General features: G+C 39.4%; 1 protein-coding gene across 1 annotated transcript in view; it reads right to left on the reverse strand.

Moving 5' to 3' along the window:
* Positions 1-3,795: 3,795 nt before the first annotated feature.
* The window catches only part of KSR1 (kinase suppressor of ras 1), a 588,594-nt gene continuing 576,231 nt past the window's right edge, over positions 3,796-16,158 (reverse strand). Inside the window, 1 exon segment of the mRNA XM_086954818.1 lies at positions 3,796-14,203. Coding sequence (XP_086810944.1) covers positions 14,125-14,203 — 79 coding nt within the window. The 3' untranslated portion in view covers positions 3,796-14,124.

Here is a 16,158-nt window from a genome sequence, read left to right on the forward strand (position 1 = left end):
CAATGTACTTACCGGGGAGGGTAAACACCCATTATTCCGCAACTTTCTTTCCGCATGCCATAACTCTGCATACTTTCATTACTGAAGTACCATGACTCCGCAATGCCATTATAACGCATGGCATTACATTGTATATGCTTTTACCACACATACATTTACAACGAAATTCGTTGTAAATGCATGAATGGTAAAAGCATGTTTATTTTTAATGTTTGGATAAGGTAAGTATGGGTATAGGGGTATATGTTTTGGGGTACTGAGCTATGTTTTGGGGTGTTTGGGTATTTTAAGGGTTCAGATATAGTTTTGGGTTATGTGGTACAGGTGTAATTTTAGAGTTTAGGGATAGGCATGGGTTTTGGGGTACAGGGGTATTTTTAGGGTTCAGGGCTAGGTTTGGGTTTTGGGGTATAGGGGTATTTTTAGGGTTCAGGGGTAGGTTTGGATTTTGGGGTACAGGGGTATCTTTAGGGTTCAGGGCTAGGTTTGGGTTTTTGGGGTACATGGGTATTTTAGGGTTCAGAGGTAGGTTTGGGTTTTGGGGTACAGGGTTATTTTTAGGGTTCAGGGCTAGGTTTGGGTTTTGGGCTACAGGGATATTTTTAGGGTTCAGGGGTAGGTTTGGGTTTTGGGGAACAGGGGTATTTTAAGGGTTCAGGGCTGGTTTGGGGGTACAGGGGTATGTTAGGGTTCTGGGATAGGTTTTGGGGTACAGTGGTATTTTTAGGGTTCAGGGCTAGGTTTGGGTTTTGGGGTACAGGGGTATTTTTAGGGTTCAGGGCTAGGTTTGGGTTTTGGGGTACAGGGGTATTTTTAGGGTTCAGGGCTAGGTTTGGGTTTTGGGGTATTTTTAGGGTTTAGGGGTAGGTTTGGGTTTTGGGGTACAGGGGTATTTTAAGGGTTCAGAGCTAGGTTTGGGGGTACAGGGGTATTTTTAGGGTTCAGGGCTAGGCTTGGGTTTTGGGGTACAGGGTTATTTTTAGGGTTCAGAGCTAGGTTTGGGATTTGGGGTACAGGGGTATTTTTAGGGTTCAGGGTTAGGTTTGGGTTTTGGGGTACAGGGGTATTTTAAGGGTTCAGGGCTAAGTTTGGGTTTTGGGGTACAGGGGTATTTTAGGGTTCAGGGGTAGGTTTGGGTGTTGGGGTACAGTGGTATTTTTAAGGTTCAGGGCTAGGTTTGGGTTTCGGGGTACAGGGGTATTTTTAGGGTTCAGGGGTAGGTTTGGGTTTTGAGGTAAAGGGGTATTTATAGGGTTCAGGGCTAGGTTTGGGTTTTGGGGTAAAGGGGTATTTTTAGGGTTCAGGGCTAGGTTTGGGTTTTGGGGTACAGGGGTATTTTTAGGGTTAAGGGGTAGGTTTGGGTTTTGAGGTAAAGGGGTATTTATAGAGTTCAGGGCTAGGTTTGGGTTTTGGGGTACAGGGGTATTTTTAGGGTTTAGAGATAGGTTTGGGTTTTGGGGTACAGGGTATATTTATAGGGTTAAGATGGGTTAGTGTTTAAGAGTGTTGGGGTATTTTAAGGAGTAAGGGTGGGTTATGATTATGGGGTGCAGGGGTATTTAAAGGGAGCAGGGTGGGATTAGCACACAATATGAGACATGGCATGAAGGGCGGAACGTACCACACGCCCCCAGCGTTTTTCACACCCCCAGCACACACCCACAGCACAACGCAGACACGCCCACAAGGGACTACTTTGCTGGCACGGTTCTTTTACCTTTTAAATGTATATGGTGGGCGTCTGCATAGCCTATGTCCTTCTGCTGCAACTGCCTTTTCTAACGCTGTGTTGTGGTTGGTGCTGTGGTTCCTTATATTACCTGCCTCAAAGGTTTGGGCTCTCTCTTTATTATATTAGTATGGATAGATTTTCCTTTTCAAGCATGTATATAGTGACAGTCCATAGACCCACTCAAAAAAGTCAACTGCTCATATAGCTATATAAACGCTATGAACTCCCTGCAGGTTACAATCCATAATTCCTATCACACATATAGAAATGCACATATATTTATGTGAATGTACTGCCTATTTCAATTTATTATCCATATTTAAACAACGTATGCACAGCAGGGTGTGACACTATAAAAACAATCTTAGATCATGATGTTTAGTGTGAGGCACAGTGAGAAAACGTTCAGTACTCACATAAAGCAGTCATACTCAAAATACGGCCCAGGCGCCGCTTGCGGCCCTCTCGACCTTTAAATTCGGCCCCCCGCCAAACAGCAGCACGAGCTGCTGTTCAATTGCTGAGCACTAATAATGTTTACAATTTTTTCTTAAAAAACCGGGCAAGCATTTATTAACCTGCAAATAAATACTTGCCTGTTTATGTAACATGTTTTAACCCCTTCCACGCTGATGATGAGCTGGGCTCGTCATGGCGTAGCCTCCTCGCACGCTGATGACGAGCCCAGCTCGTCACGTAAAGTGCGGTTTTGAAAATCTCAGCGTGCGAGCGGAATTCCGCTGGCGCGCATGAGGTTAAGATCTCCTAACCCGATCCCTGATCCACCCAGACCCCCCCACCACCTTGCTGGCATCAGTGCGGCCCTCGGTCACACTTCAGACTGTACTTTGTGGCCCCTGGGCAAGGTTTGTGAGTACCCATGGCAGAAAGTAAGAAATGTGTGTACCTGCAGGTTTTCTCACACAAATGACTATCATAGCAACTCCTGTTTCATTAGTTTCAACATGCCCTCACTGCCTATAAATATTTTTGGAGAAGCCTGTTGATGGTGTTTTGACTTCAGTAATGTAACCGGTTGTGTGCGGGTGGCCAACATCTCACACAGGCCATATATTTCATCACTCTAGCACTGACAGCCTTTGGCTTCACCTGATTGTGGGCAGCAAAGGCCTTAATTTTAGAAGTTCCTTTGTAATCTGCCAGGATTTCAGGAAGTGTATTCAGGTCACAGTTTGACATAGAAAGAAAGTAGAGTATGTTTTTTACTGTATAGCACATTGTGAGTTGAGATGCCATCATCTTTAAGTTCTAGGCCTTTACGACTTGTGTAACTTAACAATTTTACGGTGTTGGAGGCTAAAGCTTTGCAAGTCCTGAACTGCAATATCCATGCACCAAGGGTAAAGGACATGACACAAGGACCTTGTAAGAACGCTGAAACACACATCCTACTGTCATACATCCAGCCTAAGACAGTGATAGAGACCTGCTCTTTCTTGACCAATATACCATCCTGCTCCCTCTCCCTGCATGGAGAGGAGATGATCACGTCAAGCGTGTTCAGAAGGAAGCATACTGATCCATCTGTGGTCCTTACATGCAGTCTGCAGCCCCAGTCAGGGCAGCACTGTGGCTAGGAATGCAGGGGTTTTCCAACTTGGCTGCTTCAATACAGGAAAATATTGTTGATGGGAATGAATAATGGTGTTGGCTGTTACGGTAGGCATTTAAGCCGAAATGCAAATTTTCTTTTTAATAGTTGCTTGTGGGAGGAATCCTAATTCCCACACCCACCCGAGAAGGTTTGATTTCACTTGTTCCTCCAGGTCTGCCTTTGGTTCTCACTCCACCAATCGCCCACTTCCTCTTAATGAGATAATACATCATGTGAGAAACGTATGAGAACGAGGAAGAGGAACTTTCTTTCAAACTTAATGAACCTGTGAACGTGAAGCAATAAAAATCCCCAAAACAGTCTGATTATAGATAAGTATGTTGCGATTAAGAAGCTTACCTAAAACCAAATCATACAACATGCAACGGAACACGTAAACGAAAGAGACACAACACAGGAAAAAATAGACAACCAATAATGCAGAGACTTTATTTTCAACGAGCGCATTAATTTATTGACTGTAAAAGAATCCTAAATATCCAGAATGTCATTAGCAAAGAGTGCACTTCTTCTGCTTGCATAAACTAATACCGAACCTTTGTTAACACTAACAATTAAGTTAACTGCAGTTTTGGAAGACAAACTCAGTCGATAGAAAATATAAAAAATTTTGACTGTACATTTTTTACATCACATTTAAAAAGAAACATCTTCATACCATAATAAAGATCTCACTTAAATACACCACAGAAGTGTCAGGGAAAATGCTGCAGTTATTGCACAGCCAAATAAACAGTTTTCACATTTACAAGTATCAAAAAAGGTACAAACATACAGTGACATCACTCACTCCCTTGCGCCCCTGGGAAAAATATTACAAACAGTAGCAAAAAACGGGCCAAGGAGTCTAACTCAATTTGACATGTCCAAATGTAGCCTCATAAGAAAACACATTTTGCAAACTATTCAGTCCATGAATCGAGAAAGTACAGCAGTGAAATAAAGGTATTAGCTAGTCTGAAATGGTACTGCACAAATAAGTGTTGTCATGTCAAAGAAGAATCGACTCGAGACTTAAGCTAAGATCACTACATTAAAAAATACTCAGATTTCTGGAGGAAATGATGCAGAATGGGGCAGGGGATGTCCTGACCACATCCCTCTCTTTGTTCAAGTCTGGGGTCCAATAAAAATGTATTGGACCTACATTTGATAAAATATTTGAGATTTAGTGTCCTGTACTTCACTTTACTCTCTTCTCTACATTTGTGTTGAACACCTTTGGTTTTTGCATTTGCTTTAATGTAACTAAAGATAATAAGGAAGTAAACATCGATGCTTTTGACATGAGTTGAGTCTCTGGTCTATTGATAATATGCATCTACAAGCATACGCAGTGAACATAGCACCTGTCCACCTTAATTGAGGAGTGATGGGTTACTTTTTGAGTAAAAAAAAAGATCAAGCTGGAAAATTATCAGAGAAAAAATTGTGGAAAAACAAACATGTAGGGATGATACATGTAAGTATTAGGAGAATAGGGATGGGGTAAATTGGTAAGCTATGGTATGGGGAGAGAAATATTCAAGTATAACTATGTAAGAGGGATTAGGTTTAGTTAAGTAAGGATGCTCACCAGACAAAAAATGAATCACACCTGGAATTCCCTCACAAAATCAACAGGCCGCTTAAAAAAACAAAAAAACAAAAAACAAATTTACAACCCTGAAATGAATCTCCTCCTAATTACTTAGCCCACAACTAACACATGGAACCGCCTGGGGTACTGGTAGTTTACTAGAGAGATTTGTTTTAACACTGAACAAACCTCCTATATTGAGAGCATACTTCGCTTGCTAGAAACCAGTGCTTTGAATGGAACTGCCTGGGGTACTGTAGGTTACTAGAGAGATTTGTTTTACCATTAAACAAACCTCCTGTATTGAGAGCATACTGCGCTTGGTAGAAACCAGTGCTTTGAATGGATGAGTACTTAGAATCTCTCCCCTCTTACTCCTTTTCACACCTGCACAGAATATCTACTCACATACTTTAATAGTTTAATTATTTTTGTACAGTTTCAAATATTCCACCTAATGTCATTTCCAAAACACAGATTTGGCCGCATGAAATGATACAGTGAAAGCCAAAACTGATTGTTTTAATTAGTATTGAACAGGGCAAAACACATGGTCATTCAATCTGGATTTATAAAGCGCGGCAAATCACCTGTGAGGGTCGCAAGACGCTGAAGTTGCTAGCTGCTTTGCAGAGAAAGCAGTCAAAAACGAGGCAAAAGCAGGAGAAAGCACTCAGAAAAAAATGCAGAGAGGAAGGAGAAAGCAGAAAACTCCTAAGCTGAGAGAAGAAGGGGATATGGCCATGTTTATTTATGGGAAGAAATTGAGGGTTTAATTTTTGCAAAAGAGGGTACTCATCAGTGTACTCATCCATTACTCATCAGCGGAGAGGGTGTATTTGGAGTCAATATTCCATACTCTCTTCTATCCCTATAGAATTTTTTCACGCCATAGAGCGACAAATTGAAAAGCATTTCATGCAAATCGTGACCTCGGCACTCAATAATTGCGGAGGTAAATACCTACCAAAACTATTTCTATATGGTAAATCTGCATTCACAGTACTGTGATGATTTCCAAGACAATAATTTCATGACCAATTATTTTAAAACACACTAACGCCTTTCAGTGCACACACCCAAGTCGTTCAAGTGTCACATTCATTTTTACAAGCAGACAATGGAAATAAAATGAAGTCTAAATAGGAGAAAGGCACACAGTTAGCCATGGTAGGTCAAAGGGAACAGCTGTCTACACCTTTGGCTGACAAAGACTAAGCAAAAAGGAGGGGTGAATGAAGGTACCACATAGTGCAAAAATTATTTACAAAAGGACCCTGTTTTTTTATTTACAGTCTAGCTAAAACATTCTTGTGATCGCACTTAAAATATTTTGAACTATCTTTTTGTATTGTTGCACTAGCAACTATTGTGTATATTACATAGGTGAACATTTGATGTGCAACTCTTGGATCATGCTAACCACTGTGTTATTCCTGAAAACATGCTTACTCTCATGTCCACTTCTAATGTTTTTAATTTACACAGCGTCTTTCAACCAATATGTATAACAGTACAGAAATTGGGACCTCGTTACATCCTGTGCTTGCCCTGATCACTATGACATGTCAATGATAGGATGTGAGATTGTGGTCTCTTACAGGGAATCTCCGACGGTGGTGGCACACTATAGAAAATTCCCTGGGCACTCTTAAAAGATAAATCAAGGTCGCTGAGGTTCCTTAACATTGTGCTATTAAACACTTGTTAGTTCCCAAGCAAAGGAGTACAGGGCTTTAATGATGGAAACATCCAATACATTTACAATTTTGCTCTTTCCGAATGAATCTGGCTCCATTTTGGCAAATTACTTCTCAGTTCATTTTTCGTACCCATTGGAAGATGTAGATGTATCAGAATTGTTTGAACTCAGCTGCTTTTTTTTTACATACAGACATTGAACCTTACAATGACGCTAAATTAGCTATGGTTTGTTTGGTATGGTGACACCATTGTATTTATTTGCCTATTTTGAGAGTAGAACCAAATAGTTATTATAGATAGGCCGAGTAATGGAAAGTCAGGTTTTGGCTGAGAATGAGTCCTCTGTTTGCATGTGAAGTTCCAGTGATTTTATAATGGTTCCAGGTACTGGGGAATAGATGGTTTATAAATGCTGTCAATCTTGATGGATAAATACATTTAGGTACAAAAGAATCGAGCAAATTTGTTTAGGATCTCAGAATTCACCTAAAGGGGATTTAGCTCCCATGGTTAAATAGACAACAATGCTGTATCTAGACAGTTTCCATATCCCTGCAGTTCAGAGAATGGTCAAGTATCAGAGTCCCATTCTTAACTGAGTAGGTTCCCAATCTGGAGTCCTGCTCCGATTTCTTTCCATGTTCATAATTTTGCCAAATTCTTGCAGCACCCTTTGATGCAGTATCAGCCTGAAAATATGTAAAGGGCCTTTTTATTTTAATCATTTTGGTTGGCAAAATATATTTTAGGCTGCAAAAGCCACTGAGGAAAATGCATTGAAGTTTCATGAAGGTATACATAGTCTTGTAAGCTAAGGAGCACAGCATTCTCTTGTACAAAAGCATAAACATTCAGGCTGACTTGTTATGAAGTCCACTCAAAATGTCATCTTTAACTACTAAGTCAGGCTCTATCCCAAAAAGCTTACATAATAAAAGTTAGAGTCGCAAAAATATCTATTTAAAAAGTATTGCAATAATCTCTACTTTGAATTTTACACAAAGAATTACTGATTGTTTAAATATATGCTAATCAAGGGGTCTCCAACCTTTTTACAATAGTGAGAGCTACTTTTGATGTACGAAAAACCTCCTGAACTACTGCCTAATATATAGACTAGATACCTGCACAAAAAAGATCATGCCACTTAAACACTGGCTCTAGGGCACTCAGTCCTGATGCAGTAAGCACACACTATTAATGGCAGAAGAGATGTTGGGGAAAGATTGTGGAGCTTTGTGGTCCACATGTACCAGTATTATCCCCTTACTCTTCTTTGTGTATTATCTTTGACAGGTGTATCAATAGTTTTCTAGTCTCTTAGTTATGTACTACATGGGATGACACTACTCTCATTACAAGACATAGGAACTAAAAAACTTCCATTATCTAGCTAACTGCCCTATATTCCATTTATTGATGACCAGAAACTGGCACTGCTTTAAAGGTTTAATATTAAGAACAGCTACATAAAATGTAAATGTGTTTGTATTTATATAGCGCCTTCTACCCAGAGGCCTCGTAGCGCTGTATTCATACCGCTGTGGAACCCTTCCTGGCTTTCCTGTGAGATGTTCACTCCTGGGCACCCCCAAGGTGAAGCCAGGCCTCCAAGCGCTGCTGGGGCCGTTGTGGCGATTAAGCAAGCTATTGCCCAGAGTCACAGAGTGGGACCCATGATTAGACTAGGCACTGAGGCGAGAATTATCGGGTCCGGGAAGATTGAGTCCAAGAGCCGCCGAGGCTGGAATTGAACCCTGGTCCCGGGCCAGACCTCTGCATCAGGGTCTGCCGCTCTAACCATTGAGCCACGCTTCTCAACTACATGCACTCTCCATAGTGTTCTACGAATAAAAAAGCCATACCCATAAGTATATCTCTGAGGCAAATATGAAACACCAGTTAAAAAAAGAAGGGACTGCTTAAGCAAGATAAGTATCTTTAAAGAAAGAAAGAAGAGAAGAAAGAAAAAGAGCAAAGAAAAGGAGAGAAAGAAGTAAAGACCATGAGGAAGGAGGAAATAAATAAAGACGAAACAGTGAAAACAGGAGATTTAAAGAAGGAAAGGAAGGAATGAAGGCAAAGAATAGAGGGACAGAACAATGAGGGAGGTAAGGAGAAGGGAACATTATGGAAGGAGAAGAAGGAATCAAGAAAGCAGTAGAAAGAAGGAGAGAAAGGAAGAAATGAGAGAACAGAAAGAAAGGTGAAACGACCGGAGTATGAAACAAGGAGAGAATGAATTAAAACAGACATAGGAGGAATGAAAATGACAGCAGGAGCAAAGAGGAGAAGGAATTCAAACAATGAGTAAGGTAAAAAAGGAAAGAAGGAACACAGCAGACAAAATGAATTGAAAAGATGGAGAAAGAGTAGAAGAGATAGAAAAGAACAAAGTTGAGATGAGGAAAGGGAAAAGAGAAGGATAGAAAGAAAGGAAGAAAAAAGCAAAGAAAGCAAGAGATCCTGTGTGAGAACAAGAGAAAGAGAGAAAGTAAGAGAGAGAAAACAGAGAAAGGAGAAACAAGAGAAAGTAGAATGAAATAAAGAGAAAGAATGTAAACAAATGGTCGAAGAGGAATGAAAAGATAACAGAAAGAAAAAAGCAGATGAAAAAGAAAGAAAAGAAAGAGTCTGGAAGAGAAAATGCAGGAAAAATGAAAGGGGAAGAAAGACAAAGGAACAAGAAACGAAGAAACAGAAACAACTAAAGAGAAAAAGAACGAACGAAAGAGAAAGAAAGAGAGTAAATGTAAAAGCAATGCAACTCATTTACTGCCACTTGTCATTATGGATGCTACCGTTTTTTAGTGGGAAGGTTTTTAATCAGTATGCTCGGATGTGAGGCATGTATCAAGTGTTTAGTAAGTCTTCTTATCTACAACATTTTTTATTTAGGAAGAGATATGGCTGCATTTGGTTCCTGCAGTGACCTTTCCCAGCCTCACTGCTGCATTTTCCGAAATGGAGTGACTGGCTGCAAGCTGCTGGTAGCTCGTGATGCACCGCTTGGAGACTCCTGTGTTTTACACTACAAAAAGGTGTTTCATATAAACAATATCCCTTCAACGGTCTCACATCTGTAACTTTTAATCTATCAGAAAATACATTTGTGCCCAAACAATACCTATGCTATCTTTGAGCTTTTTCTGCTGCTTGAATGTTTTTTTACAGCACTATCTTCCAATCCAGCCAAAAACAGTTTAAAATCACCTTTTTGCACTAAACAACTTTGCGCCAGAAAAGCTCTACAGCTTCAGATCAAATAGCTAAACCAATCTTAACCTTTCAATGGCTTGAAAAACATACTCACACACTCCAAACCTCGACCCCCATCTATACCATGTCAACAGAATATTAAAACTGGGGAGTGAACAATTTTACTATAATGATGACTCTAATTTTGCAAGTCGAAATCTTTGCAGCAGATATATTGACTCACCATTCGGTGTGGGGAGGGTAATTACTTCACTGAGTGGATGACAGACTGAAATTAACTCGTAGTGATGAAGCCTAGTAGTTAAATATGCCTGCCTTGGAAGCAGAGCAATTGAGATTTATGCAACACTCCTCCAACTTCCAATTTGCTATTGTGGGAAAAGCACAACATTTTATTCTATCCTAGTCCCCATATCTGCAATGATAGGAAGCATTTTGTGCTGACTTTTAAGTTGAAGGATTTCTAAATAACAGTTTAATAGATAACATAGCAGCTCAACAGCTCAGAAATTTTCAGATATTAAACTTAAAAATCGGGACATTTGCGGTCATATTGTTCTAAAAAAAGAACTGCTCGGCAGCTCTCTTTTGGATTGCTTAGTCTTATGCAAGTGCAAACCATTTTGCTCCTGGAACCCTCCCTTTAAAACATTATTGTCATGTATGTGAGCTTTTTGACAGGTTAAGCGTATCAGGTTGTGTGCCTACAGGATATCTAGATATTTTCATACATACGTACTTAAAGTTTCTTTGGGTGGGTGGGGCAATTGGGAGGGGGGCTTCAGCTGCTCAGGCGAGAAAGTTGACTCCATGTGTTCTAACATGCAGTTACATCTGGCTTTAAGGCGCAGAGAGACAGAGATTGCAATAATCACAATAGCAAAGCTTTGGGCTTGCTGCCTGCTCTAGCAGTGAATGTGCAATCTGCACTACACAGGTTCGAATCTTAGCAGATCTACTCATTATTTTATCTTTCGATTGACAGACCCAGGGAACTGAGGATAGCAGTACTGTAATGTTCAGTGCTTTAAATGGTGTACCAGTATTTTGCAATCATTGTTTTCATTACTTTAAATTTCTACTCTAGCTCAAGAGGTAACAAAACAAGACGGGTGGAGAAGATTGACAGTAGCAATTTACTTTCTCCAAAGATGGGGAACTAGATCTGTTTTACCAAACAAATATAAGTTATGTTAGCATTTACAGTACCTCAGTATGTCCCCCCATCCTTCGCATAACAAATTGTTTCTAAATATGTTTCAGAATTGATATTAGCAATATTGTGAAGAATCAATTGTATCGCTAAACTAAATGAAATGCTCTGGCATGATATGAGTTGATGTCACAGAATATTGCTGGTCCTGTAAGAAAAATGAGAACTATGTGTATTTCCCTAGATCAATGACCATGTAGGTTTCCAGCAGACAAGGGGGCCAACTCACAAAGGTCTTTGGGAGTTCATAAAGCAGTACTCCTGTAGTGTATCTTTTGAATACTCTTACATGCCTTTGTGAATTGACCACACAATATCTAAAATGTGAATAAAAGGAGATATCCTGTAACATTAATATGCTATTAGTAAAAATAGATAGGACGGTATACTCACTGCACTTTTAGGAATATGGAGTTGATCATTCAGGGCAGATTCAAAAAGGCATGAAAGAGTACATAAAAGCACACCAGCAGTTCATCCAGTACTCATAAATACTTTGGTGAATCAGCTCCAATACCTTTGTACAGTAATGTTTTTTCCACAGTCCATCTTTTTACAGCCCAGTCCCAGAAAGGTAAACTATAAAGAGGACTAAGCATTTGGTTAAAATGTTGCAGCTTTTGTTATTTTCTTGGTATAGATAGTGAAAGAAAAACTACCCAGACTATAGAAGCAACCACTATGGGGGAGGGGTAAACATGTTAAGTATTTAATATAAACAGTGGGCTGGTTCAATGTTTCAGTGCATCTCCAAGAACATCTTAGATAACTTACAAATAATAGTACTCTTTGAGAAAAATAATGACAGCAAGGAACTTATGTTAGGGCTGGGTGGCCTTCTACTCCAAGGGAAAGAAGCATGTCCTCTACCCAGGAAAGACTTATGCTTTAAACGCAGGCTTGCGGCTTAGTAAACCTGCTTTAGACATGAAAATAAGGTAGCCCAAAGTAGGAAGTTGATTCTGACTTTTGAGGTTTATAAAGTCCAACTGACCAATTGTGGTTTTCACATAGGTTTGACATTATGATATGCTTGGGCATCCAAAATATAAAGGTTGAGCCTCAGAAGATAACTGACTTGAACGTAAAACTGGCATGTGATCGCTTTTGAGAAAGGGCAGATGTGGAAGAACAGACGTAATTATTGGACACATCTTTAGGTGGAGCTCAACTGTTGATTTAAACTGATTGTGATTCACAAGGGTATTAAAAATGGGCTAAGCCTTCATATTTTCGTACTTTTGAAATTTCAACTTGGGACTATTTTACTTAAATGTTTTATCTCAAAGTGTAACAAAGACAATTCAGAATTTAGTGGTTGTGATGCGGGAGTAGGTGGAGATAAAATGCACTTTTCATTTTCATGTACACACTGTAAGAGACTGAAAATTCAATTGCTCAAACCATAGCATAGGGGGTGGGACTAAGAGTAAAGTATTGAAGTTATGCAAAGATTACACTATAAAAATAGTACAATGTACTACTGCGAACATCAGAAAAACATGGGAGACACAGAAGCAAACTATCCGAAATGAAATGCATTATGCTTCTATCTTCACATGCCGTCCTATTGCACTGAACATTAGAATACTGCTTTAACCATGAATGATTATATCTGTGATACAACTCTAACTATAATTCCCTCTCCTGCTGCACTTGTATACTTGACTGTAAAGTACTAATGGTGAATGACAATATCAGTGAGGCCATTATAATTTGCTTTTAATTACTTTACAATAATGCATTAATCAAAACTGTGTGTACCTAAAATGGAATATTTTATGTTTTTAAATAACAATTTTCTGCATTTAAGTGATTTAATGGATTACCTGAAATAAATTGGATTGATGAAGATGATCGTATTCACATTACAGGCTGAGTAGAACTGCAAAGATTCAGATCTGTGACTCTTTGAGAAACTCTAGATTTGTGTTTCAAGGAACTGAGACAACTTTCCAGCACTAAGCTGAATGTTTTCTATAAAGGTGTTAGCATAACAAGATGGGAATGGATCAAGATGTAACATTAAGTGCTATTACCAGACACTAAAGCACGTAGTAGAGCTCTCCTTGTCCAGGATTCCAAATAGCACATTCGATCACTGCAATTATGCTCATTTTGGGAATATGGTTTTGGCTACACAGGTAGGCCCACTGGATTATTTCTACCTGAGGACAGTGTCAGATTTCCTAGTACTCCTTCAAGTGTTGACTTACAAACTGGGGATGTATTTACTTGACTCTACAAGTGGCAGGGGCTGAATCCATGGGCAGTAAGGGCAAGTGAGCAGAGGAGTTGGGCCTGTGGTACTTATTAGATTCAGACCTACCTGGGAAAGGAAAATGGCAGGAAATCTAACAAGAGGAATTTTCTAAACACCATAAATTATATGTATACATATCCTTACAATGTTTACTATGTTCAGATGGATACAAATAGGTTTTGAAAAACTGCAGTCTGGAACATCTTGCTTTCATAGTTAATAATTAGATAACTTACAGAGTTTCCAAAGACATCCAGTAACTAATTCCATCATCCAACAGGGGAACCAACCATTGTGCTGAATAGCGGAGATGCGATTTCAAATGATATTCCCAGGATTCAACAGTAATGCATGACATGCCATGAGCCGTTGCTCGGAAATTAAGTAGAGGTGCTACCTGTGTATCTTAACATGTGCTGTCATCAGGGTGAACACAACTTTCAGCCATTCAGCATCATTAATCCTGAGTTAAGAACCTCGAATGACACTCATCAGAGCTTATGCCACGTGGAAATACCATTCACATATATTATTGGCTGCTGGTAAGAAATAAGCTTCACATCAATGAATTTATCAATAATTTGATATGTAAACATTATTAAAATACACTGGTTGTGTCGGAGTATGAAGCCACAACTTCAAAACCAATAACGGGCTCAGTGGACTGTTCAAATCAGTGGCAGTGGGCACTCCCGGCCATTCTGCAACATCTTGCTTGGTTTCTGATTTATTCGGATAAAGGAAGTTATAACAAACTATTAGGGCGTCACAGGTGAGGCTATATCTTTGCATTACTTTGTTCCAGAGGTCCCATGCCAATCCTTTCAAAACGTGGGATAATTTTGTTACTGCTAATGCTGAAAAGAGGAAAAACAAAGCAAAATTATAAATCTTCCTGGTGCCACTTGGAAGTGGATAGAGTTAAACAAACATGGCACTTTGAATAGTCATCGCTTAGCACAATGTTAGACTGTCGAACAATGAGCACATTTAACAGAACCGGTGTGCTTTTTCAATGGTGACGCAGGCATCTGAATTCCAATCCAGGATTTGGAATTTTAATTGGCAATTTTACAAATGTAGGAATTCCATTCGAAGATTCGGAATTTTAAGTACCAATCCAGAGTTTGAACTTTCATTCTAGAATCTGGAATTCTCTTCCACTGGGAGCAAAAATGCACCACAAGCATCTAAACAATTCCCTTAACCCGTCTTGCTTTCTCTAATTGTCTCCCTACTTTACAATAGCCACAATTTCTTTTAATGTATATTCATATTTGTGCATATAATAAGTCTTTCTTATTAACACTGCTTAGAATGGTATTTCTAAAACAACAATCCGAGTCAAATGTGCTAGGAAATCTTATCTGCTGTATGGTAAACAACCGAGATGAACACATCATATTACCATAAGCCATAGATAGCTCAGCTGGTTAACGCTCCCACTCTATAAAGCTTTGTGAGACCTAAGGGCCACAATTTACACCACAAGAAATACTGGATAATATGTGTTCATTTGGTCGTAGATCCATACAACAAGAATAATTCTTCTTATGTTAAATATAGGGGAGACTAAAACGTATGGTCCAGCCAGTTAACAGTGAAGTGGAAAATCAATATTAAAACACACTCACATTATCATACATTTTTTGCTGAAAAGCATTCTCCACCCAAAAGCAAAGGTGTAATTATATATGCCGAAAATTAAAAAATAACGGGTGCCAACCTGCTACATTTATGGACTCTGTACTTTAGATCAGATGTAACTCGTATGGTTACGAGTAAAACAATTATCACCCCACCAACAAGAATATGCCACAAAAAATGATCACCCCACCAACAAGAATATGCCACATTGATGGCCGACATGTCCTCCCCGTGGCACACGAGGCACCCCTCTGCTGTATTCCATTCTTCAGTACTAATCCAACAAAGACTGTCCATTTGTTTTAATTACCTGGTCTGCACTGGCTTGCCTATTAGTTTTGTTTCTATTGTGTTACATTGCCACATAGGCTCTTCATTAGTTCCGATTTCGTCAGCAGTCACAAGCTCAACTTTAAGTTTTTCGTTGTGTCCCTGCTCAAGTGCTTGGTTACCTTTCCAACATTGATAATATGAATTTGATTTTCCCAACTTTTCTCAGCTGCATGAGGCTATTGATGAGTTACCAATATTAGTTCTGCTCAACTAGGCTCAAACATCAACATTTTCAAAGTACCTGCACTTTTCAGTCGCATGCCAATAGCAAGGTTGTTCCAGTACCAGAACTTTCCAGCTGGACTCGGCTAATGATAATATGTTAGAATATGCATTTCTCAGTGCGATTGACTACACGAGAACTTACAGCTGCATTGCACATGTGATACCTTGTGGGTAGTACCATCTAAAGATACACAGCATTACCAAGCCGCAAGATCTGCACTTGTTTTTTAGCCTCAGTTTTAAAGTGCAGAGTAATATTTTGTATTTGCAACTGCTCACATAAGCACTTTTAGGAGGGCAGTGAAGATTCAACTACTCTTTAATCAATCTCATTCATATTCTCTAAGGAGGACACTGAGAATGCCTTTTATTTACACTTTTGATCACATCGCCCCTCTGTGCTCCTACTCAACTAGTGAATGCGCAGTGAGCCACAAGACATGGGTGGTATATGGTAAGGAGATCAGCCGTGGTTTATAAATTTACATTTTAAAAAAATAGGCATTTTGAAATGTTCATGACAACAAAAATAATTGCCCTTTTCCTCACTATTCATATATTAATGGTGCTGAGTACTTAGCAACCGTACTGAGATAAGCCAGAGGAT

Source organism: Lissotriton vulgaris, chromosome 2_1, assembly GCF_964263255.1.
Source record: "Lissotriton vulgaris chromosome 2_1, aLisVul1.2, whole genome shotgun sequence".
Classification (NCBI taxonomy): Eukaryota; Metazoa; Chordata; class Amphibia; order Caudata; family Salamandridae; genus Lissotriton; species Lissotriton vulgaris.